Genomic DNA, 26,532 nt, shown 5'->3' on the forward strand with positions numbered 1-26,532 from the left:
ACTTTGAAATCATAGAGTCTTCCTGCTTCTGCCTCCCAGGTTCTAGGATTAAAGATATATACCAACACAACTTCTTTTTTATGATAAGAAAATTCCTTATTGAATCCTAAAGACTTGACTGATTTGTCAAAGCATTAGAGTTTTATTATTTTCATTTACTTATATAGTGAGTTGATTCCTGAACATGAAATGTAGATTAATATAACACAGTATCCAATTACATACCAGTTTGTCCTTGCCCCATAAAGTGTTCTTCAATTCTGCCACCATTCCACAGTACCTGTTGTATCATCAGTCTACTTTCTATGTATGTACTGCATAACACAGCATCCCGTTTTATTAGAAAGTCAAATTCTCTGCTGCATTAAATTATGTCAATGGGGCTGGAGAGATGGCTCAGAGGTCAAGAGCACTGTCTGCTCTTCCAGAGGTCCTGAGTTCAATTCCCAGCAACCACATGGTGGCTCACAAACATCTGTAATGAGATCTAGTGCCCTCTTCTGGCCTGCAGGGATACATGCATACAGAAAACTGTGTACATAATAAATAAATAAATAAATAAATAAATAAATAAATAAATCTTTAAAAAAATCAATTAAAAAATTATTATCAATGATAATTCCACTATTGTGCTATAGGAGATTCGTCTTTCTTTACTCTTATGTATCATTTAATTCATTTGGAATATTGTATACTATCTTCATGCTTTCAAATGTTGTTTCTTAGTGTAATCACCGAAAATGTACATTTCTCAAGTAACAAGTTGTGACAAGAGGTGTGAAAAATGTGTCTATAGGAGAAGTCCGTTAAACATGGTACCCAGGAAGATAGGGGGGCTGACCAAGGAGACTTTCTCTACTGAGCATCTAAAAAGGCACCAACTTTCAAAGCAGAAACTAGTAAACAAATACAAGAAGTGTTTTGGCAAATCAAGCTCCTTTAGCAACTATAGTGATGAAGCCTATCATCTAAACACAAGGAAAGGGGAAGGCACTGTGTGAACACATACAGGTAATGAACTTGAAGCCCCTGAACTGTTGTCATTAACTGCTGTGAACACTGAGTACTACAAGCTGCAGACCTGCTATGCAATAAAGCGGTAGGGATGCAATAAAGGGAGCGTCTGGAGAGATGGCTCAGTGGTTAAGGGCACTGCCTGCTCGTCCACAGGTCCTGAGTTCAATTCCCAGCAACAATATGGTGGCTCACAACCATCTGTACTGGAATCTGGTGCCCTCTTCTGGCCTGCAGACATGCAAAGCAGAAAACTGTAGACTAAATAAATAAATAAATATTAAAAAAAAAACTTAGGGATGACCCAACAATATATCACAACTCACCAGATGTCACTGTCCTGTTATTTCTTCAAAAGAATATTCAAAAGAAGTACCAGAATCAACTCACAGAATAAATGTCAGGAGTTTCCAGTATCATGAGAATTTCCTGTGAATTGAGTTTAGGTCTCCAATGCTATCAGTCTCACCCTTTCTCCTGAAAGCATATGTGGGCTGTTTTAGGAGTCAGTGACCTTTGAGGATTAGGCTGTGAAATTGATCCTGAAGGATCACTGAATCCTTCACAGAAAAATCTCTACAGAGCTGTGATGAGAGAAACCATGAGGAACCTACATGCTTATAGATAAGAGGGATATACTTTCTTTACACAGTGTCTATTGCCCATCAATGCTGTTGTGTGACATGGGGTGTGAAAATGGAATATTTAGATGATTCAACTTGGTATAGCCACAGTATAATGAGAACTTGAATCATAATTTTGCATAATAACTCATAATGGGTTTTCTGGGTCTACTGTTAGGACAGAAATTGGGAGAACAGAACACTGTTCTGTGTGAAAATGAGCACAAGAATCCTGGGAGAAATCTAAGGTAATTTGTACTCACAAGAAAAACTAATACTTCTCAAAGAACCTGGGATTGTAGAAGATATTTAAACAAACACAGCAAAGTAAGCCCAACTTCAGACTGATTCATTCTCATAATATCTTTAAATACACCTACAGACTGAGTATTTCTAATTCAAACATTTAAATATAAATTTGTTGAGTATAAACATTATACCACAAATGACACTTTCTGATGTTTTAATGTATACAAACTTTATACACAAAATTATTAAAGAGATTATATGCTCGGAGGCTTCTGACACCAGGGATCTGCTCACCGGATTTGAACTCGGCAGTGGGATCCAACACACCCAGACACTGCCAAGGCCCCGGTAACAGTGCCAACTCCATCCACAACAAGAGGACAGACATCAGAGTATTGGAGCTGTTTGCATCTACCAGAAGGGAACCTTGGTCCCATACCCACAAGGAGAGGAAGAGACTCCTGTTACAAGCACCAGAAGAAAAGATGAGAATAGGTTAATGTAAAAGCACATTCAACAACAGAAAACCCAATATGACACCACCAGAGACTAGGAACCATAGACGAGCAAGACCTGAACATCAGATGAAGCAGAAGAGAATGACCTTAAAAACATCTTCATGAATGATAGAGTACCACCAAATCCAAAACAAACAAGAATGAACAATCAATGGTCATTAATATCCCTCAATATTAATGGCCTTAACTTGCCCATAAAAAGCACAGGTTAGCAGAATGGATAAGAAGACAGAATCCATCGTCTGTTGCATACAAGAAACACACCTCAACTTCAAAGACAGATGGTACCTAAGATTAAGGGTTGGGAAATTTTTTTCCAATCAAATGGACCCAAGAAAACAAGCAGGGAGCAATCCTAATATCCAACAAATTGGACTTCAAACTAAAATCAATCAAAAGAGATGAAGGAGGTCACTTCCTATGCATCACAGGAGAAATCCATCAGGACGAAGTCTCAATTCTGAACATTTATGCCCCCAATACAAAGGCATCCACGTTTGTAAAAGAATTACTACAACTCAAACAACACATAAAACTGCACACACTTATAGTGGGAGACTTCAACACCCCACTCTCACCACTGGACAGCAACACCAGACAGAAACTTAACAAAGAAACAAAAGAACTAACAGAAGTTATGGCGCAATTGGACTTAACCACTATCTATAGAATATTCCATCCAAATACAAAACAATTTACCTTCTTCTCAGCACCACATGGAACCTTCTCTAACATTGATCACATACTTGGCAACATAGCAAACCTCAACAGGTTCAAAAACATTGAAATAACCCCCTGTATCTTATCAAACCACCATGCTTTAAAGTTAGAATTCAACAACAACATGAATTACAGAAAACCTACAAACTCATGGAAATTAAGTAGCTCCAGTGCACAATAACTGGGTCAAGGAAGAAATAAACAAAGAAATTAAAGATTTCCTAGAATTCAATGAGAATTCAGACACAACATACCCAAACCTATGGGATACTTTGAAAGCAGTGCTAAGAGGAAAGTTCATAGCACTAAGTGCCCACATGAAGAAACAGAATAACCACACTAGAGAATTAACAGCACAACTGAAATCTTTAGAACACAAAGAAGCCAATACACCCCAGAGGAGCAGATGCCAGGAAATAATCAAATTGAGGGCTGAAATCAATAAAATGTAAACTAGGAGAACAATACAAAGAGTCAATATAGGGAAGAGTTGGTTCTTCAAGAAAATCAACAAGATAGACAAACCTTTATCCAAACTTACCAAACAGCAGAGAGTGAACATAAAAATTAATAAAATCAGTAATGAAATGGGGGACATAACAACAGACACAGAGGAAATCCAGAGACTCATCAGGTCACACTTCGAAAACCTATATTCCCCAAAATTTGAAAATCTAAAGGAAATGGACAATGTTCTGTACAGATTTCACTTCCAAAATTAAATCAAGAACAGAGAAGCAACTTAAATAGACCTATAACCCCTAATGAAATAGAAGCAGTCATCAAAAGTCTCCCAACCAAAAAAAGTCCAGGGCCAGATGGCTTCAGTGCAGTATTCTACCAGAAATTCAAGGAACAGCTAATACCAATTCTCCTCAAAGTATTCCACACAATAGAAGCAGAAGGGTCATTACCAAACTCTTTTTATGAGGCTTCAATAACCTTGATATTCAAGCCACACAAAGACACAACTAAGAAAGAGAACTACAGACCAATATCCCTCATGAACATTGATGCAAAAATTTTCAATAAATTACTAGCAAATCGAGTCCAAGAACACATCAAAGAAATAACCCAACCATGATCAGTAGGCTTCATCCCAGGGATGCAAGGATGGTTCAACATAATGAAAATCCATCAATGTAATCCACCATATAAACAAACTAAGGGAAAAAACACATGATCATCTAACTAGATGCTGAAAAACCTTTGACAAAATCCAGCACCCCTTCATGATAAAGGTCTTGGAGAAATCAGGGATAACAGGAACATACCTTAACATAATAAAAGCAATATACAGCAAGCCAACAGCCAACATCAAATTAAATGGAGAGAAACTCAATGCAATTCCTCTAAAATGGGGGACAAGACAAGGCTGCCCACTCTTTCCATACCTCTTCAGTATTGTCCTTGAAGTTCTAGCTAGATCAATAAGACAACAAAAGGAGAACCAGGGAAATACAAATCAGAAAGGAAGAAGTCAAACTCTCACTATTTGCAGATGATATGATAGTCTACATAAGTGACCCAAAATCTCAACCAGGGAACTCCTACAGCTTATAAACATCTTCAGCAAAGTGGCAGGATACAAAATTAACTCAAAAAAATCTGTAGCCCTACTATATACTTGTGACACACTGGTGGAGAAAGAAATCAGAGAAACATCACCCTTTACAATTGCCACAAACAGCATAAAATACCTTGGGGTAACACTAACCAAAAGAGTGAAAGACCTGTACCGTAAGAATTTTGAGTCTCTAAAGAAAGAAATTCAAGAAGATACCAGAAAATGGAAAGATCTACCATGCTCTTGGATAGGTAGGATCAACATAGTAAAAATGGCAATCTTGCCAAAAGCAATCTATAGATTCTATGCAATCCCAATCAAAATCCCAACACAATCCTTCACAGACCTTGAAAGAATAATTCTCAACTTTATATGGAGAAACAAAATACCTAAGATAGCCAAAACAACCATGTACAGTAAAGGAACTTCTAAAGGCATCACCATACCTTATTTCAAGCTCTATTACAGAGCTATAGTCTTGAAAACAGCTTGGTATTGGCACAAAAAAATAGACAGGTAGATGAATGAAATAGAGTTGAAAACTCTGATATTAACCCACACACCTACAAACACCAGATTTTTGACAAACAATCCAAATTTATATGATGGAACAAAGAGAACATCTTCAACAAATTGTGCTGGCATTACTGGATGCGGACATGTAAAAGACTGCAGATAGACCCAAGCCTACCACCATGCACAAAAAAGTCAAAATGGATCAAAAACCTCAACATAAACCCAGCCACACTGAACTTATTAGAAGACAAAGTGGGAAATACCCTTGAATTAATGGTACAGGATACTGCTTCCTGAACATTACGCCAGTAGTGATCACAGACTCTGAGATCAACAATTGATAAATGGGACCTCCTGAAACTGAGAAGCTTCTGTAAGGCAAAGGACACAGTCAGCAAGACAAAACAGCAGCTCACAGACTGGGAAAAGATACTCACCAACCCGACATCTGACAGGGGGCTGATCTCTCAAATATACAAAGAACTCAAGAAGCTAGTCTCCAAAACACCAAACAATCCAATTAAAAAGTGGGGTACAGAACTAAACAGAGAATTCTTATGTGTGTACACAATGTGGGAAGGCTTTCACTTACTACTATTCCTTTCAAACACATAAACGATGCCACACTGGAGAGAAACCCTATGTCTGTAAGCAGTATGGGAAAGCCTTCAGTTATTACAATTCCATTCAGACACATAAACGATGTCACACTGGAGAAAAGCCCTATGTATGTAAGCTGTGTGATAAAGCCTTTACTACTCTCAGTTCTCTTCGCTATCATGAGAGGATTCACAGTGGAGAGAAACCCCATGTATATTTGCAGTGTGGAAAAGGTTTCAATTCTTCCAGTACCCTTCGAATACATGAAAGAACTCACTCTGGAGAGAAACCCTATAAATGTAGGCAATGTGGGAAAGTCTTTAGTGTTGACAGTTCCCTTCGATGCCATGAAAGGATTCACTGTGGGGAGAAACCGTATGTTTGTAAGCAATGTGGCAAAGGTTTTATTTCTTGCAGTAACTTCCGAAAGCATGAATCAACTCATTCTGGAGAGAAACTCTGTGTATGTAAACTATGTGGTAAAGCCTTTACTGATCAGAGTTCGCTCCGACGACATGAAAGGATTCACAGTGGAGAGAAACCGTTTGTATGTAAACAGTGTGGGAAATCCTTTTATACTTTAAGTGACTGTCAGAGACATGAACAAATTCACACTGGTGAGAAGCCTTATATTTGCAAGCAATGTGGGAAAGCCTTTACTCGTTCCAGTTCCCTTAAAATACATGAGAAGACTCACACTAGAAGGAATTCCTCAGTGTAGAACATGAAAAAATATTCTTAACATGGCAATACATAGAGCAGAGAACCAGTGTCATGTTGTCTGTAGGAATGCCTTTAGTCATCTTGGTTGTATGCACAGACATGCTGTTGCATACCGTAGTGAGTAATCTTAAATGAATGTGCAGATGTCTTCAGTTGGCCGACCTCTGAGAATGTACTCAGTATCAAAACTTGTATAACAAAGTTATCAGCTATAAAACAGTTTTCAAGGTTTTGTGAAAATTCCTTATTTAAGAGAATTCATAATTTTTTAAAGATTCCTGTGAATGAGTTTAAGAAAGAACATTTCGTTAATTGGTCAATAATTCAGAAGATAGTCTCTGAGATGTTTACTTCTAATTTTTACTCTTGTAAATAAATTTTCAGATGACTTGATCTCTAAGATTTCTTTAAGCAGTGAGGCATGAATTTAAAAGGTAGTGTCTTTTTTAGTCAAGTGGCGTATATTTCTTTTCTTGGTGGATCCATATGTAAATCAAATGTATTTCTAATATGTTTTTAGAGTAATATTAATGAGCTGTTGAAAATGCAGTTTTATTGTTAGGATTTCTCTATTGAGATCATGTGGCAGCTTCTTTGATTTTTTTTTTATCTTGTATTGTTTTGTTGGTTTGAGGAGTTGTTTTTATTTTTCGAAACAAGGTTTCTCCATGTAGCCCTGCTGTCCTGGGACTAGCTCCTTAGACCAAGCTGGCCTAGAACTCAGAGACCTACCTATCTCTGTCTGCCCAATGCTGGGATTAAAGGCGTGTGCCACCATGCCTGGCTTATCTTTGGTGTTTATACTGATTCTTTTCTGTTCTTTTTCTTATTGCTAATCAATGCCAAATATTTGAAACAAGCATTTCTTCCCTTTGGCTCACAGACCATCAGGGCAGAGAAGTCATCAAGTAGAAGGGTTTCTGTCATTTATAAGAGTCCAGTAGAAGATATAAGGATACACTTTCGAGTGACCCACTTCTGCCAGTTATACCTCCTACATTTCACCACTCCCCAACAGCGCCTCATGAACACATGCAGGGGTTAATCACTTGTCTAGGGTCCATCCCTGTTGATCTAATGGTTTCTGGAAATTACAAAGCATAGATGTGCTACCTTGCCCTAGCATCTCACAGTGCAGTCCAGTTGGTTACTTCTCAGATCAAATGTCATATATTTTGTTTTATACTTTGATATATATTTTCTTGAAAACTTTGCACATTAGAGTTCTCAACTATTTTTAGTCAATTTTCAGATTATCAAATCTGAAGATATATGCAAATATCCTACCATAATCATATACTAGGTAGAATATGACTTTGCTAGTGTTTTCCTTTAATGTCATATTATTATCATGTGCTTAGAAGTAATGGCAACTTTATCCATGTATTAATTTCACTTCAGGCTTGTGTTGTAACTTTTGTTCTTTGTACTTTACTCATACCAAAAGGTTAAGTACCTTTTTACCAGACTAGCTTCAGTGTGCTCAGATAATTTTTATTAGTTTGTAGTTGAGCAAAATCAGCTAAAACAATGGCTTTTATAATATGTTGAATGTATCATAGTTCACCAACTACTGTAGACTGTGTGGGTTCTAACAGGTGGTGGCTTGCTGTGACACTTGCTACTACCCACCTAGCATCAGCAGAAACTATACTTGAATAACTCAACTTCAGATTCAGCTCATCCTTTTGAAAAGTGAAGATATTTTCTACTAGTGTATTTTATCTCCGGCATCTTCATATGATGAAGACCAACATGAGATCATCCTTGCCTCAATTCAAATGTGTGCAAATGCTGCTTAAATCTCCTGGCATTTATATTAGTTACTTTTGTATTGCTGTGATAAAACAGATGGCAGAACAACTTGGGGGGGGAGGGAGGGTTGTTCCTAACTTATGATCTCACTTCATTAATATTAGGAAGGCATGATGACCACAGAAGTCATGGGATCTTGCAGTGACATGTAACTGTCTTTGTCATTGTTCTATTGCCGTGAAGAGACACCATGATCAAAGCAACTCTTAAAGAAAACATTTGCTGGGCAGTGGTGGTACACACCTTTAATCCCAGCACTCGGGGAGGCAGAGGCAGGCAGATCTCTGTGAGTTTGAGACCAGCCTGGTATACAAGAGCTAGTTCCAGGATAGGCTCCAAAGTCACAAGAGAAATCCTGTCTCGAAAAGACTGCAAGGGAGAGCAATGGAGTTCCTTTTAGAGGGTTCTGGGCAGCTGTCCTCCCTTGCACGTGGCCTCCACCTGCTCAAAACACTCAGAAATGCTGATAGTGAAAGCTACGGAGCACCAGAAAACAGCTCCACATCTGAGTTTGTCTTCTCTTAGGTGGTCACCCTAGCTACAGGCCAACTTTTCTGAAGCACCTTTAGGTTTTGCAATAGGTGGAATTGCTGGAGTCACTCTTTATCTTCAGTAGATTAATGGAGTCTGTGGGCTTCATGTATAGCTCAACCATGGTGTCCCTAATTAGCATGATCAGGAACCTGACTTCAATCTTAGCAAATGAGGGGAAACAAACTGAAAATGAGGTTTAGAGAGGCCCCCTAGGTAGTCAGTCTCCTGGAGTTTATGAATTTGACAGCCTGCTTAGGGAGAAACCATGAAGTGTAGCCAGTGAGGCTTTTCTTAGGAAGGACAGAAATTTCTACATTGGGAAGTAGGGACAATGTGCCATTATAAGGTCCCAAACCCCCCAAAATGCCATTGCCACTTACAGTATCCTAAATGACAGTCTGGGTTCAGCTCAAGCTGAACTCAAGACTGCTGGCTCAGACTGGTTTCCCGCAGCTAGGCTACCATCCTTAGCTCTTCTCACCCCTAAACTTCCACCCTGTTTAGCTTGCACACCTCTCTAGCTACAACTCGTCTGTTTTGGCTGGCTGGCTGGCTGGCTGGCTGGCTGGTTGGCTGGTTGGTTGGTTGGTCTTTTTGAGACAGAGTTTCTCTGTAGCTTTGGAGGCTGGCTTGAAACTCACTCTGTAGACCAGACTGGCCTCGAACTCTCAGAGACTGGCCTGTCTCTGCCTCCTGAGTGCTGGGATTAAAGGTCTGTGCCACCATGGCCTAGCTACAGCTACTTTTTATAGCCAGGATTTCCCCAGCATTTTTGCTATCCTCTCTGCTCCCAAGAGGTAACCCGGCAGCTTATGACTTCTGCAAATGCTTCTGGCCATCATTCTCTCTCTACCACCCGACAGATAGCCCCCCTGCAGTTTCATATTTACAATAAATCCACCAATACATCGGCCTAGTTCAGTGTTTCACTGCGCCCTCCCTTACAGCTGAGATGGCCTCTAAGTTACATCCTTCCTAGTGATTCATTCTAGGGCTTTATTTTAGCTGTGTTGCTTCCTAGGGCCCTGGTGCCGTCGGAACTGTCCAATCCAGAGCACTAGGGGGTGGGGCAGAAGGGCCTCGCCCGCCATCTTTCTTCCTGGCACGGCTGTCCAGGGTTGCCCGTGCTGGGCCCTGAGCCTCTGTGAGTCCACAGGAGCCGCGGGGTGCAGACACCACGAGCTGCGAGTGTGCGAGCCGGGTGGGCAGGGCTGTGGGAGAGGCTCTCGGTCCTTCTGCTCCAGACTCCCGGACTCCGGTACCCTTCCTTTCCCGCCGGACTGAGAGGCTGCAGGGTGCCTGAAGGAGCCGCGCTGCCGTCTTCCGTTCTTCTCAGAGCAGCCAAGCTCCGGGGAGATTTTAGATGCAAGAAAAACATGCTAAGACACCAGCTTGTCCCTTCATGCCTTTGTTTAGCCTGACAATAAGTCACTAAATTTCCAGGGCCTTCCGCGGAGCCCCAGACACTTAGGGTTTGGCGTTGGAATAGTAGCGTCTCTTCTGAGGCAATTCTTAGTAACCCTGGACTGGAGGCGCTGATTTAGAAACCTGTAACTGTCCATTCTCAGGAGGTCCACAATCAGGGCTGGGACCTCGGAAACGTCTACCCTATCTCTGCGGATGTCTGGACGGACTTGATCTTGTTTAAGTGCTGTGCAGGTCACCTCAGCTGCTGGCCTTGAACTTCTGAGACTTCTGCCTCTGGTTCCCAAGTGCTGGGATTTCAGCCTGTTCCACCATGCCTAGCTAATAATAGAGTTTTCAATTGCCATATGTATACTAGGCAAGATATCGCCTTGTTCTCAAGTTTTAAACGTTGTAGACGTCTTTTTGTTTTGTTGGGGTTTGTTGTTTTGTTTTGGCATTTGAGAACAGGGTTTCTCTGTAGCTTTGGAGCCTGTCCTGGAACTCACTCTATAGACCAGAATGGCCTCAAACTCACAGAGATCCATCTGTCTGCCTCCTGAGTTTTCAATTGCGGTGTGAATGCTAGGATGAAAGGTGTGTGCCGCAACCACCACCCCGATTTAAATTAATTCTCTAACACAGGAGACAGTGGATACTTTTGTATCACTCCTCATTTTAAAAAAAAATAATAATAAGGCTTTCTCCATTCAATATAGTGCTGGCTGTAGGTTTTTCATACTTAAGCTTCGTTAGGTTGAAAGCTGATCTTCTCAGTCATTATTTCCTTGGGACTTTTTTGGGGGGAGGGTGGGGAAGAGTCCCACTCTGGAGCCCTGGCTGGCCTGGAATTCTCAGAGACCCACCTGCTTCTGCGTACCACATTGCCTCCAGACTTTTATCTTGATCAACACTGAACTTTCCAAAGGATTTCTGTGTACTTGAGATCTTCGTGTTTTTTGCCCTTGATTCTGTTTATATCCTTTTTTAACATTTACTGAGTTTTGTATGCTGAAAGATCCTTCTATCATAGAATTAAATGATCAAAGCAATTTGATCACTTATGATCTTTTTAATGTACTGCCAAAACCCTTTGGTTTACAAGGATTTTGTTAAATATAGCCATCTGTGTTAATCTGGAAATTGGCCTATAGTTTTACTGCTGTGTCTATGTCTGGTTTTAATATCATAGCAGAATATCATTAGGCATTATTACATTGTTATTTTTTTCTCCAGTCATGTTTGGTTCTATCCTAGGTCTCCCCGCCATTCAGCCTCTAGATCCTGGTGCTCCAGGCAGTGTCAGGTGTGGGCTCACTCTTGTGGCATGAGTCTCAGGCTGGAACAGTCATTCGTTGGCCACTCTCACAATCTCTGAACTACCCCAGCACTTCCCATAGGCGGATAGACTATAGGTTGAAGGTTATATGGCTAGGTTGGTGTCCCAATCCCTCCAGTAGAAGTCTTGCCTGGTTACAAGAGATGACCAGTTCAGGCTACATATCTGTAATTTCTAGGAGTCTTAGCTGGAGTCAACCGTTTAGATTCCTTGGAGTTTCCCTTGCACCAGGTTTCTACCTGACCCCAAAATGACCCCTTTTCCAGTCAGCATTTGCATTAATTTTTAATCATTGTGATTTCATAAACCTTCCACTGTTTCTGAACTTTGCCTACTTTTTTTGTTTGTTTGTTTGTTTGTTTTTGTTTTTCGAGACAGGGTTTCTCTGTGTAGCTTTGGAGCCTATCCTGGCACTCCTCTGGAGACCAGGCTGACCTCTAACTCACAGAGATCCACCTGCCTCTGCCTCCCGAGTGCTGGGATTAAAGGTGTGGGCCACCAATGCCTGACTTGGTTGTTACATTCTTAATATCACCTTTTTTTGATGATATTGACCCCACCTCCCTGTCACACATCTCTTGTTTCAGACCCTAACTGCTGCATATCAGCTATTGAATAATGCTCAGCCTGACCTCTTTTTAAATGCTGGTTGTGTGTCCCTCGGGGGTCTAAGCCTCACCCACCATTGTCCTATTAGATTCTCTCACCTTACCACTTATTAATTGCTCCAAGCCAAATGTCACTACCACCCCTTATCTCTGACAACGCTCTCTCTGGTATTACAGACTGCTTTAACTCCTCAGGAACACACTTTATGGGCATGCTGGATTTTTGCAGACTGCAATAATACCATTACCCTTGGTGCTATCAGCCAGCCCCTATATTCAAACAATGCCTCTATTTCACAATGCCTCTATTCTCTGTGGTACTCAAGTTTATTACTGTTAACCTGCCTGGTGGTCTGGGACTTGTGTCCTGGTGTTCCTGTTTCCTAAATTAGAGGTGGTCCCTAGTAAAGAACCCTTACCAATTCCCATGCCAAGTTCATAGCAGCACAGCATGGCAAATGAGCGATCCAAGTAGTACCCTTTCTGACAGCCCTGGGCTTAATTGCAGGTGTAGCCACTGAAACAGCAAGACTAACCACTTCCCTAGCTATTTACCATTGGCTTTTCTCAAAATTCATCCAGGATTTCTAAAAGGTAGCTTAGTCTATCCTTACCCTTCAAGGACAAATAGACTCCCTGGCCACCATAGTACTACAAAATTGGAGAGGATTAGATTTACTCACGGCAGAGAGAGAGGTGATCTTTTTCTGTTTCTGGGAAAGAATGTTGTTTCTATGTCAACCAGTCAGGTGTAGTGAAAGATAAGATCCAACAACTCCAAAAACCAAAAACAGCTTGATACCTCTATCGGGTGGATCACTAATAGATAAGGGAGTGAATACTACCCTTTTTAACCCCTCTTCTCTTATTTTTCTTAGTCCTACTAATTGCACCATGTCTCATAACCCTCTTATCTAGATTTCGTCAACAAAAGACTTCTAACCAGACTTTTAACCAGTTACTATTACAGGATTAGCAGTTACATTCTGAGGGTGAAGAGCAAGATTGTCCTAAGAACATCGATGCCCCAGTCAGCAGGAAGTACTCTAACAGAAATGTTGTCCCTTTCCAACTCCTCCCAGTTGTCTAGCAACAAACAAAAAGGGGGTGTAGGATAAAAGGGCCAGTCAAAGAAACCCACTCTGGCTTTGCCCCAGAGTCAGTGAAAGAAACACCCTGGATCCTAAACATGAGCCAATGAAAGAAACACTTTATCTCTGAGCCAAGAACCACAGAAACTCACCCTGACTCTGGGACTAGTGCCAAGAACACACTTTGTCCCCAGAATCAGAGCCAGGGAAAGAAAATATACCCTAGCCCTAAAATTAGAGCCAACAGGCTAAAAAGGACTCGTGAAAGAGACACAGTTTGGCCCTGAAATCAGTGATTTCTGCCCTGACCAACTAAACTAACCAATCCTTGAGTAGAAAAACTTCTCCCTGGGAAAACTCTGCCCCTACAAAGTCCTATATAAGCCCTGCTGCCTGTTCGGTTTTTGGCTGTCCTTTCCCACCCTGGCAAAGGCAGCCACTCTCCTGGACTCCTCCTTCCCAAATAAATCTTTTTTCAAAAGAGTCTTGGGTGATGATCTTCATTTGCCAGCGCAGATTAGAAGAACCTCACTGAGACATCCCTTAGGGGGCTGAGCAAGGATACACAGAAAAGGAACAGCTTTTCACCAGAGCCGGAGGAGAGTGCTACATTTCTTTTCCTTCTTTAAAAAGATTTACTATGTATACACTTTTCTGCTTACATACCTGAACAGAGCACCAGGTCTCATTATAGATGGTTGTGAGCCACCATGTGGTTGCTGGGAATTGAACTCAGGACCTCTGAAAGAGTAGCCAGTGCCCTTAACTGCTGAGCCATCTCTGCAGAGATTGCAACATTTCTGCAGGGGCTTCCCCTTTAGCAGAAGGTAGTAGAAGAAGTAACATCTTGGGCTGAAGAAGAAGCAGACAGCTCTGCTAGGATGGTCCCCTAGGGGAATAGAGAAGAGCTCAGCCATAACAGCTGTCTAGAAGAGGAGCAGGATAGCTATATCCTGCAGAGAGACCATCCCCCATGCACCCCAGCTTCAGGTAGCCTGGCTTTTCTGACAAGTCAAGACACATTTCCCTCCAGGGTTGAGCTGTCCTATTGTAGTTCCAACTTCCAGAGCAGTCCTATTGTGGCTCTAGCCCTCCAGAACTGTCATATTGGGGCTGTAGGTAGCCTGGCTTCCCGAGTGAAAGGGGTAAACTAAACTCACTTCTATAAAGGCTTCACTTCTAATAATTCACACTGGGGAGAAATTGTATGAATGTGGCAAAGCTTTAAGTTCCCATTCAACTCTCATTATCCATAGTGGAGAGAAACCATATAAATATAAAGTTTGTGGAGAAGCCTTCAGAACAAACCCAGTCCACCCTCCCCCCTAGCGTGAATGAAATTTGGCTCTTAGAGATTGTGTTGTGAAACTCCTAGACAACCTTCCTCTTAGACTTAGTACCTGAAAACTGTGTCTGGCCACAAAGAAAATCCAGGATCTTGGTCCCTGAAACTATGGACAACAGACCACCTCCAAGAGACAGACAAAGCCATAGAAACCACAGAATGCCCCCTCCAAGCGCCACAATGAGAACAGGCTACCTACAAGTAGCAGACAAAGCCATACAAACCACAAATGCTGCCATCTGTAGCCAACCAATCAAAAGCATTAACAGACCAGTTGCCCTGAGTCTGAGAAATTCCCATAATTGTTCGCCAATGTCAACCAATCAGGATCTGACCGGTTCCTCTCCTTCTGGAGACCGCTGTGTCAGCTTGCTAGATGGAGTCCCTACTGATAGGATTGAACACTACAGCCTTGCATTTGCAGTTCAGTGAGTCTGTCTCCTTTGTGGTCTCTGGGGGTCTTCATGACTTGGGCATAACACTGACATGTCAGGACACCTTTCTCTCCAGTGCTGAGCTGTACTATTATGTCCCTATCCCTCCAGAGCAGTCCTATTGTGGCCCTAGGTAGCATGGCTTCCCAATAATTCCGGACACCTTTGCAACTCCAGAGCTATAACATTCACACTTGCTTACATTTTGGTTCCGAAACCCAGCACTCACACTCACTTACAATGAGAAATTGCCCAGAGTGAAATTCTACCAAAACAAGTGCACTGAGTAATTTGTAAACTGCTCTGGAAATTATACAGTGTTAAAAGAAGTGCTGTAAAGATTATAAATATAGCCAGGCAGTGGTGAGACCCACCTTAAATCCCAGCACTTGGGAGGCAGATGAAAGCAGATGTCTGTGAGTTTGAGGCCAGTCTGGACTACGGCCTGTCGAGGACAGTCTCCAAAGCTACAGAGACACCCTGTCTCAAAACACAAAACAAACAAAAAAAGATTATAAATATAATGTGCTTATCAGTGACCTGCTCCTAAAGTAGATCTCTGAACTATATATTTCTAATTTCAGTCTTAAAGATAAATGCAGGCCATTGGAGTGATCCAGTGGGCAAAAGCACTTGTTGTGCAAGTCCAATGGCCTGAGTTCAATCCCCCAGAATTCACATAAAAGTCAAAGAATTAAACTAGTTCCACAAAGTTGTCCTCTGACCTCCACAAGCACACCATGGAATATGCATGCACACTTATACATCATACACATGATAGCAAAAATTAAGAAAATTAGCTGCAGAAAAGCAGTTCTGCCAGCTTTAAGCAATAACAATTCAGCAGTATCAATACTGAGCTTAATAGGTAGTAATTTTAAATCAAATTATATCATAAACATTTAGTTTTCTGTTTTTATTTAAGCTGTCTTGAATTCATTAGTGAATATTGTGTTTTCTTTGTTTCTTTTTTTGTTGTGCTTTTCTTTTCTTTTTTTCTTTTCTTTTTTTTTTTGTTTGTTTGTTTGGATACTGACTTAATGCTGAAGTTCCTACCGGAATGATATGATAGATTCTTTTTTGGGTTTTCTTTTTTTGGTTTTGGGTTTGGTTTTTTATTATTGTTTGTTTGTTTGTTTGTTTGTTTTTCGAGACAGGGTTTCTCTGTGGCTTTGGAGGCTGTCCTGGAACTAGCTCTTGTAGACCAGGATGGTCTGGACTCACAGAGATCTACCTGCCTTTGCCTCCCGAATGCAGGGACTAAACTCATGCGCCATCACCGCCTGGCTGATAGTTTCTTATATATTTATTCTGTGTTTAGAAAGAAATAACTTTTGTGTGTGGATTCACTAGTTTTATTTTTGTTCTTCAAACAATTTCTGTACAATTTCATAACTGCTTCAATCAATGTGTTGCTAAATATAATTTGTTTCAGGGAAGGTGTGAATATGATCAAAATATATTGTATGAAATTTTCCAAGAACTAGTAAGAAGAGAATGAAATGTGCCTCAGGTTTGACCTAATACAGAGGAAGGCACAATCCATAAGAAACTATACAGAGCAGGGGCTTAGAGGTCCTATATTGAATCTATACTAATCAGGGAATGCTCTGCTTTTGAACTGTTTGAATTGGGAAAGACTTAAACAAAAACTGGATCAATCAAGGGCTATGAAAGTAGAGAGTTGAGTGATATAACTACTGATCCCTCCTTGAGAGGAAGACTGCATAATCTAAGTAAATATGAAGAAATTAGTACCTGACAACTGACTCAAAGCTATTAGAGACACTTGCTTATCTCTAGTGGAGGTACCCATGAATATCAGGGATTTTTTTCCTAAGATTTATTTATTGTGTATACAATGTTCTTTCTGTCTGCAAGTATGCCTACACACCAGAAGAGGGCGCCAGGTCTCACTACAGATGGTTGTGAACCACCATGTGGCTGCTGGGAATTGAACTCAGATACTCTTAACTACCGAGGTATCTTTCCAGCCCCAAATATCAGGGATTTAAGGGCAATCAAGAAGACAGGTGTTTCTGAGGCAATTGGGTATGCCAGAGAAAGTGTTTGGTGTTCGATGGGTCCACCAGAGAGTTAATTTAAAAAAAAAAAAAATCTCATCAGGAATTTCAGAACAGGAAGCTTTGCTAACACCACAGTGGAGCTTGATCTACACTATGTTCTGAGGTTTACAAGGTTCTGAGTTCATGATCTTTTGAGGTTCTGCTGGGCATAAATAATTTAGACTAACATAAAATCATGTTCATAAAATGCTAGAACACTCAGGAGGAGACGGAGAGGGAAAAAAAGAAGATGGGGCCTATTTGAGTCACTCGAATGTTGATGTAGTAAGATTTGCTTGGAGCCAGAGTCTCTAGTGAAAGCGGGGAGGGGTGTGCTTTGGGAGCTATGAAGCATAGACAACAATCCATCGATGACTAACATAGCATCTTTGTAATGAAACATTTTCAGAGAGGATGCCTTGTTATGGAGTGGTGTTAGCTCTCAGGCTTAAAATATTGTTGACTTCTCTGTCCTTGTAAATGTGGATGAAACAGGCTCTTCCTGTGTAAGAATTCAAATGTTTCTCTTCCCTCTGTGGAATACTGACAGCATACAACTCCAGTTTCCATATGCACTGAATGGTTGTATTCTCTTTTTGTTGTTGTTGTTTTTGTTTTTTGAGACAGGGTTTCTCTGTGGCTTTGGAGGCTGTCCTGGAACTAGCTCTTGTAAACCAGACTAGTCTCGAACTCACAGAGATCCTCCTGCCTCTGCCTCCTGTGTGCTGGGACTAAAGGCGTGCGCCACCACCGCCCGGCTGGTTGTATTCTCTCGTTACACGCTTATCTTTTCTTGAATGGAAATGGGTACAACTTTTTTTAAAAAAAGTTTTAAGGAAGTCTCGGCTCTGAACAGAACTGCTTCATTCTCAGTGGCTCAAGAATGGCATCAGGCTGCCCTGCTTCAGTGTGTTCTCTGAGCGCAGGGACTGTCCCCGGGGGACACTGACACTTAGGAACCGGTGACTTCGCATTGGGAGCAGGAGGGGCGCGGAGGGCAGAAACGCGGCGGGCGGCGTCACCGCAGCCGGAGGCGCCTTCTGCGGTCTGCAGTAACGTGCAAGGCCAGCCGGCTCTCTCCAGTGAAAACCCGGCCAAGAGCGACTGCGATGACGCTGCAGCCGGCAGCCACCTCTGGTGTGTCGAGAGCACAGGGCTCGGGCTCCTCCGTCCGCTCAGTGTGACGCCGACTCGTGTGAGTCGTTCTATAGGGTCCCGGGCGGGCAAGCGGAAGAGCGTCACCCGCCTTTCCTTCCGGGGCCGCCGTAGCTGCGACCCTGTCATGTCCGTTTATGGAGTCCCAAGCTATTCGGCCTCGTTGGTTGTTTTTTTTTTTAATGACCTCCAAACCTAGTAACAGAGTCAGGTCGCACAGTCCAGAGATTTGGAGGTAAAAGTGGTGATCCGGTGCAACTGGCTCGGCCAGGAGCGCCGGAGAACGGAGCGGAAGTTCCTTCTCCGCCATCTTTATTCCTGGCTGCGCTGTCCGGTCCGCCTGGAGTCCTGGCGGCTGGACCGGGAGCCACATGAGGCCGCAGGAGGCGGCGAGCGCAGCCATGGTGAGCGCCGGGGATGGGGATCGGCGGGCGGGCGGGCGGCCCCTCGGTTCCTGGGGACCGGGTCGGAGTGCTGCGGACCCGGGCCGGGCCGGGGCGGGGGAGGGGGCGGGGGCGGGAGAGCCGGGCTTCAGTCTTCGGTCCCTGACAGGGAAGCGGTCTCTAAAATCCACGACATTGTCCCCCGTCCAAAGGCTTTTTTCCCGGATTGACAGTTGAAACCCGGGTTCCCAGGGTCATGGCCCAGGCGACCCACCCACCGATCCCCGAGAGAAACTGGGAACGGAGTTGCAGCGGGACCGCTTGTAGGGATTGATGCAGTTTCTCCGTGTTAACTGAAGAGATCAGGGCGAAGGCCCCGACGGAAGGAGGGGTGAAAGCTTGTCAGGACATAGCTAGGAGAAAAGGGCTTCTCCTGGGGGCTGGCCACATAGACGGTGCTTACTCCTGTTTTGTCTTTTCTGGTCAGCCAATCATTTTGAGGCAACCAGTGAACAGTTTTTGAATTGATTTTTTTTCCCCCTGCGGTGTAATTTCTCTAGGAGTCTAGTTTAGTATCAGACATCTCCGTGAAGAAATGCAGTATTACCACCATCACTTATCAGCCCTGCCGTCGTTCCTCAGTGTATATTTTTTGGCACCTTTATTGAGTATCAGCCAACCAAATGGGTTTATTTCTGTGTTCTCTTTTCTCTTCCGTTGGACTATGCATCTGTATTTATGGCACTATCCTGACGGGCTGTCGTGTTTTGTTTGTTCTCTCTGTCACCTGCAGTGTGTTTTGAAAGAGCACTGCTCCTCCCCCACCCACCCAGGTTAGCTTGGGATCTCCTGATCTCTTGTGATTTCATACCAAGTTTAAGCATTGTTTCTAGTTTTGTGTAAAATGTTGTGATAATTTTATGGCAATTTCACTGAATCTATGTTATTTGGGTTATTTTAATGATCCATGATCATGGTAGGTCTTTCTTCTTCTAATGCCTTGTTTAATTGAAAATTTTCATGTAATATATTCTGATCACACTTTTCCTCTCTCCCAATTCCTCCCCAAACTTCCCTACCCACCTACCTTCACCCCCTTCCCCTTTGTAATTCTTTCTCAAGTAACCTAAAACTACCTTTGTTGAAAATTTTCACATAATCAGTGAGGTTTGTCGTGTGTTTGTGTGTGTGTGTGTGTGTGTGTGTGTGTGTGTGTGTGTGTGTTTTACTGGGTAACTGAACAGCTTAACAGGCATCTGCGTCTGCTGTATGATATAGTTCCAGCCTAGCATTGAAATTACATTGCTAAATAGTGAGAGAGAGCACTGACCAGAACACTGATGAGCATTACATGGATTTAACATTGGACAACACAACATTCTGTAACACAATATCATATGCGCCAGGCGTGTGCACACCTTTAATCCCAGCACTCAGGAGGCAGAGGCAGGCGGATCTCTGTGAGTTTCAAGGCCAGCCTTGTCTTCAAAGAGTTTCAGGACATTCTCAAAACCTACAGAGAAACCCTGTCTTGAAAAACCAAAAAAACAAAACAAAACAAAAAACAACATCATATGCACTGAGTGGATATCTCCAATGTATCTCACCCTTCCTGAAAATAATGTGTCATTTTTCAGGAGTCTGTATCCTTCGAGGATGTTGCTGTGAACTTCACCCCAGAGGAATGGGCTTTACTGAATTCTTCCCAAAAGAGGCTACACAGAGATGTGATGCAGGAAACCTTCAGGAACCTGGCTGCCATAGGTGAGGGGGAAATCATTGTCTTGTTTTGTCCATGAGAAAACAGTAGTTTTGCTGATGAATACACCTCCATTATTTGTACAGAAACAGAAATTTTGATAATAAAATAGTCATGGTCATGTTGTACTAGAAACCTACTTAGAATCTAATAATTTTCCATAGAGTTGTATTAACTCAGAGTGTTTTTTTTCTGGATCTACATTCCAGCAAAAAAGCAAGAAGACCAGACTCTTGAAGATGACTATGAATATTTAAGGAAAATTCTTCCCATTGCAGTTCAGACTGGATACAAACCATGTGAAAATCAAGAATATGCAGAGAAGCCAGGTACAAATAAGGAATGTGGGAAAGTCTTTAGTTCTCCCCAGTGTTTTCTGGAACATGTAACAACTCAAATGGAAGAGAAAACTTATGAATGTAAGCAAACTAAGGAAGGTTTTAGTAGACACAGTTATGTTCAAATCCCTGAAAGAATACACGATACAGAAGAATCTTGTGTTTTAAAGCAGTGTGGGAAAGACTTTTTGACTCTCACTGATACTCAACAGCACATAACACATAATGGACATGAGCCATATATATGTAAAGTATGTGGTAAAGCCTTTCTCTCTTCCAGTTCTTTCTTGACACATGAAAGAACACATACTGGAGAACAGCTTTATACATGTAAGCAATGTGGCAAAACCTTCACTTATTCCAGTGGCCTTCGCCGCCATGAAAGGACCCATAGTGGAGAGAAACCCTATAAATGCAAGCAATTTCTGAAAGTCTTTCCTTCTTTGAGTAAGGTTGAAAGTCATGAACAAACTCACAATGGAATAAAATACATATGTAATCAATGTGGGATAGCGTTCAGCGATCACAATTCCCTTCAATGCCATGAAAAGATCCACAGTTTAGAGAAACCCTATATATACAAGCAATGTGGAAAAGCATTCACTTGTTCTAGTGCCTTGCGAAGACACGAACGAATTCATACTGGAGTGAAACCTTATGAATGTAAGGTATGTGGGAAAGCCTTCATTGATTGCAGTTCTCTTCAATGTCATGAAAGGATCCATAGTGGAGAGAAACCTTATGTATGTAAGCTGTGTGGGAAAGCATTCAGTCGTCAAGGTTCTCTTAAATGCCATGAACGGATTCATAGTGGAGAGAAGCCCTATGCATGCAAGCAATGTGGGAAAAACTTCATGCATCACAATGCTCTTAGATACCATGAACAGATTCACAGCGGAGAGAAATCCTATGGGTGTAAGCAATGTGGGAAAGCCTTTGTGTTGAGCAGTGCATTGAAAAAACATGAACGAATTCACAGCGGATTAAAACCTTGTTTGTGCAGGGTGTGTGGAAAAGCCTTCACGTTTCATAGTTCCCTTCATTGCCATGAGAGGACTCATACCGGAGAGAAACCCTATGTGTGTAAACAGTGTGGGAAAGCCTTTATGTATCACAGCTCTCTTCGTTGCCATGAAAATATTCACAGTGCAGAGAAACCCTATGTATGTAAGTTATGTGGGGCAGCCTTCACTTTTCACAGTTCTCTTCAACGCCATGAACGAATCCACAGGGGAGAGAAACCGTATGTGTGCAAGTTCTGTGGGAAAGCATTCACTGATCACAGTTCCCTTCGATGCCATGAAAGAATTCACACTGGAGAGAAACCCTATGTATGTAAACAATGTGGGAAATCCTACAGTACTCATGGTTCTCTTCGATACCATGAAAAGATGCACTGTGTGTAAATACATTGGAAAACCTTCTCTTTGAATATGTTTTAATCTTATTAACTAAAAAAACAGCAACAGCCAAATATGGTTGCAAGCAATGTGAATAAGCCTGAACATGTTCTGGTTCCCGTCAAAAGAACACTAATGGAGACACATTGGAGCGTATCTCTAAATATAGAACAAAGGAAACCTCCATTATTGTAAGTTCTTTGTAGCAAACATGATGGCATAATGAATTTAACCTGTGTCAATGTAAAGCATGCGGGATTATCTCTACTTGTCTCTGTTCAGTTCTCAAAACAACACTAAAGGGGATGGGAAGATGGCTCAGTCTGTATAGTGCCTGCCACCGAAGCATGAGATCCTGAGTTTAAATCCTCAGCACCCATACAAAAGCCAGGCATGGTGGCACATGCCTGTAAATAATGCCAGTGCTGGGGAGACAGAGACAAGAGATTCCTGAGCTTGCTGGTTAGCTAGTCTACTCAAGTCTATTCACATTCTAAAAGTAAAGTGGAGAATGATCCAGGAATACATCCAACATTAACATCAACCTCTGACCTATCCATGCAAATGTTATGTGCAGCCACAAACATATGAACACTCTCCTCACATGCATGCACACCATACACACAAAAGAACACACTATATCAAGAACATTGGTTAGAAGAAATCCATAAGTCTTCTCTTGGCCAGCATATACACAGTCAAAACCTTGTAAATGTAAGTAAAATTGTCATTTGTTGCATGTGTCAAAGGCTGATGTAGTAGGATTCTGTTAACACAACTAATGTGAAGAGCCTGGCATAAAATAATTTATGGAATGCTTTAGAAATTGCACACATCAGAAGAAATGCTCTAATGTTTAGAAATGTCTGTCAGTGGCACATTCATAGGTAGATCTGAACTGTGTGCTAGTTTTATTCTTAAAAACAAATGTTTCAGTGAAATTATTTGCTAAGGTTTACTTAAACAGTTGCCTGTGCTTAATCTGTAGTTTTAGTATTGGTGAATTCAGTTAATAACTTTCTGCTTTTAATTTAAAATATTTAAATGTCTTTCTAATATGTCAGCAGTCTTAATTTTATGTAGTTTTAAAATAATTTTGTCTAATGGACCTGTAAGAAATTTTTAATTTGGGCTGGGAAAATGACTCAGTGGATAAGCATCAGGACCTAGGTCAGATCCCCAGTACTCATTAAAAAACCGAGCTGTGACTAAACATACCTGTATCCCCAGCACTGAAAGTAGGGGATAGTGCAGGAAGATTTCTGGGGCTTGCTGTCCAACTGGTCTAGATGACAAGCAAGCTCCAAGATTAGGGCAAGACCATTTCTCAAGCAAATAAGGCAGAGAGTGGTAGGAGAGAATACCTGATGTTCTCTGGCTTCCACACATGCAAGCTTGGTGCTCACAAGCATGAAAGATTATTAACCCTTGGGTTTTCCTACTAGGCTCTTGTCATAGGTCATATATGTATATAAATTCAGAACAAATGACTTTAAAGTGAATCACTATTTTTCACTTTTAATATTTTCTTCAAATAAAATTTCTCTACATGTTTTATAATTTAACTGTTTTCAACAGTGTATGCATTGACACATTATCTTTTTCATATATGGACAAAATATCTGCAAAGTAATCATAAAAAGATCAACTTCACAATTTTTCTTTTCATGTTAGAGTCATTATTGTCAAAACACTGATGAAATTTCCTTATGTAATGGAATCCTACTAACTAATGCTCTTTTCCTACATAAACTTTATCATATTTATGGTACAGATTTTTATCATAATTTCCCCCTCACTACTAAAAGATACATCCCACTGTTTTAAATGTGTTCTGGCCAGAGATTACAAGACCAAGGCTTTAGTCACATCAAATGTAATGGATTGCAGGAATAAATCTATCTACATTCCATATGTGATTTGCTCATCAAAAAGATCATTTTCTTTTGTATTAAAGTTTATGGTTTGTGCATGTGTGGTGTGTGTAAGCATTGTAGGTGTGGTGAATGTGTAGGTGTATGTGCCTGTGCGCGTGTGTGTGTGTTCCTGTGCACCTTTGGAGACCCGAGGAAGATGTCATCCTTTTAGATCACTCTTTGCCCTATTCCTTTGAGACCATGTCTCTCCCTGAACCAAGAGCTAGGTTAAGAGTCATCCCCTGGTTCTGTTTCTGTAGAGAACCCTGACTAAAGCACTAAGAAAGCAATATGTTTAGGTAAATTGCCAGAATAGAAACCTGGAAAGGTGCATGAGCAGTCAGGTGATGCAGTAAAGCACAGAAGTTATGCCTTTCATAGTAATTTTCAAACATCATTTGCTTGACAACTTTGTGAAATAGGAACATAGGCATGAGCGCAGATAATGTGGGTGGATGTAAGAACTTAATATTTACAGATGTAAGTGCTTTCATTTTTGTGAGACCAGGAAGCTGGTGAAGCAAGGTTGAAACAGCGACTCGGAGCTGTAAAGAACAGTAGGCAATAGCAGGTGACATCATGCTAAGGTACATGTCATTCTTCTAGGGAACTTGCTGTGTAAAGAAGCTCTCACTGTTGACCTATTATGTCAGCTTGTGTCCTTGGCACTGATGCACATCAACACAGGAGCAGATGAAAAATCTCATGTGTTTTAGCAAATGTGATATCAATTAGTCATCTTTTAATTTTATAGTCAGTTCACATTGGCCCTGAGTATAAATGTGATATTGTTTATGTATGAAAATCATCTTGCCTGGGGAGATGGCACAGTGAGTAAGAGTGCTTGCTGTATACAAGTAAGAACCTGAGTTTGAGTCTCCAGCATCCACACAAAAAGCTGAGCTTAGCCACAAAACACTGGTAATCTCAGCAGAAAGGGACGGACACAGAGAATGACTGTGGCTTCCTGTCTGCCAGCCTAACTCAGGGTTCAGTGAGACCCTGTCTCAAGAGAATAAGGGGAGAGTGAAAGAAAATGATGTCATCCTCTGGCATCTGTGCACCCAGAAATGCGCAGGCATGTATGCACTTATCATACGCACAGAAAGGAAGAATTTGTAGTTCTCTGGGTTTTAAAGACAGGAAAGCTGCCCAGCTGGTATTACCCACAGTGGGCTGGGCTCTCCTACCTCATTTAGCAAGGAAATGAGGCACAGACATGCCCACTGTATGATGGCAGCAATTCTTCAATTAAGGCGTCCTCTTCTCTAATGGGTGGACACCTGGGCAGCCTCTGTCTAGGTTGGTCCCACCCACCGATTGTCCTATCATTGTGTGGACTTCGGCCTAGTCTGGCAAGTCATAAGTCTCCTCTGGCTGGCATATTTTCATTCTCCAAACGTAAGATTCTTGGGGAAATTCCCTTTTTGGGGGGGGCATCATTTCATTAGTGTCTGAGATTGAAAGATGTGTATCTTTGGAATATCTTCAATCCTATGTGGCTGGCTACAGAAGCTGAAAGGGTTCGCCAGTAGAGGAACAAGTAAAGTCAAGAGTCAGCTTTGCTTCAATACTCCCTGAATGAAAAATGAGAACATAAAAGCTCCTGTCTGGTGGAGGAGAAAATTTATTGTAGATGTGTGGAAGAATACAGCCAGAGGCATCTGAAATGGTCCAGACCAGGCCATAGGAGGAGAGAAAGGTGGAGGAGAGAGAAGAGAGTTGGGGAAGTGGACCAAAAGGGATACAGAAGTGGAGCCAGCTAGGAGGAAAGAAGCCTAGGCCCTGGCCTGGAGAAGCTTAGGGCAGGGGGCCAGATGGAAAGTGCCGTGGGGGGGGCGGGGAGGGGGAAGGGGGGACATAGGTACTGAATGGTCTGCAGGAGCTGGCCAGCATCTGCTTGGGTGATATTAATAGGCACCTCAGTTAACCATTTGTCCTGTATTTCTTTGAGACCTAACACCCTGCCCCCCAGGAGGGCCAGCTTGAGACAAGAGAGAAGAACCAGATACTGTGGCTCGCTTTCACTAGCCTGCTTCTCGAGGCCTGATCTCATAGCCTCTGTGCAGCTCTCCCTTGGACTGAGTTAAGAAGCAGTGTGCTGTTACTTGACAAGTTAGAGAACCTTCTTCTCCATGCTGCCTGCCATCTACACTGTGCTGAGCCAAATCACATGATATGAAAGATCCTGCCCCCTAAAAGGTCATTTGAAAAAATCAGAACTTTTCATTTGTTCAGGAGAATAGTCTGAGACAACTCTGGAGGAGAGCTCAGGGATTTGGTCTAGGCATGAAGGCTGCTATCACTCTGAAGCTCTTCTGTCTTCACCTCCCCTTCTCAAGGTCGGCCTGCTTTTGCCTGTCCCTCCCTCCCTCCCTCTCTCCCCTCTTAAGGCCCTCCCTCTCTCTCCTCTTA

General features: G+C 42.0%; 2 protein-coding genes across 4 annotated transcripts in view; both read left to right on the forward strand.

Moving 5' to 3' along the window:
* The window catches only part of LOC118237605 (zinc finger protein 431-like), a 254,081-nt gene extending 247,158 nt beyond the window's left edge, over positions 1-6,923 (forward strand). The window contains 1 exon segment of the mRNA XM_035451455.1: positions 5,756-6,923. Coding sequence (XP_035307346.1) covers positions 5,756-6,528 — 773 coding nt within the window. The 3' untranslated portion in view covers positions 6,529-6,923.
* Positions 6,924-18,425: 11,502 nt separating this feature from the next.
* On the forward strand, positions 18,426-24,120 carry LOC113833403 (zinc finger protein 14-like). 3 transcript variants are annotated; one of them, XM_035450778.1, is made up of 4 exons: positions 18,428-18,725; positions 20,342-20,468; positions 20,673-20,792; positions 21,805-24,120. In XM_035450778.1, exons 1-4 carry the CDS (start codon positions 18,693-18,695, stop codon positions 22,230-22,232), a joined length of 708 nt encoding a protein of 235 aa, XP_035306669.1. In that variant the 5' UTR covers positions 18,428-18,692; the 3' UTR covers positions 22,233-24,120. The 3 variants fall into 3 exon arrangements, with proteins under 3 accessions (XP_027250716.1, XP_035306669.1, XP_027250717.1); XM_027394915.2 differs by having other exon boundaries at positions 18,426-18,725; positions 20,673-24,120; XM_027394916.2 differs by lacking the exon at positions 18,428-18,725 and adding an exon at positions 19,406-19,537 and having other exon boundaries at positions 20,673-24,120.
* Positions 24,121-26,532: the final 2,412 nt, after the last annotated feature.

The sequence above is a fragment of the Cricetulus griseus genome (genome assembly GCF_003668045.3).
Source record: "Cricetulus griseus strain 17A/GY chromosome 1 unlocalized genomic scaffold, alternate assembly CriGri-PICRH-1.0 chr1_0, whole genome shotgun sequence".
Taxonomy (NCBI): Eukaryota; Metazoa; Chordata; class Mammalia; order Rodentia; family Cricetidae; genus Cricetulus; species Cricetulus griseus.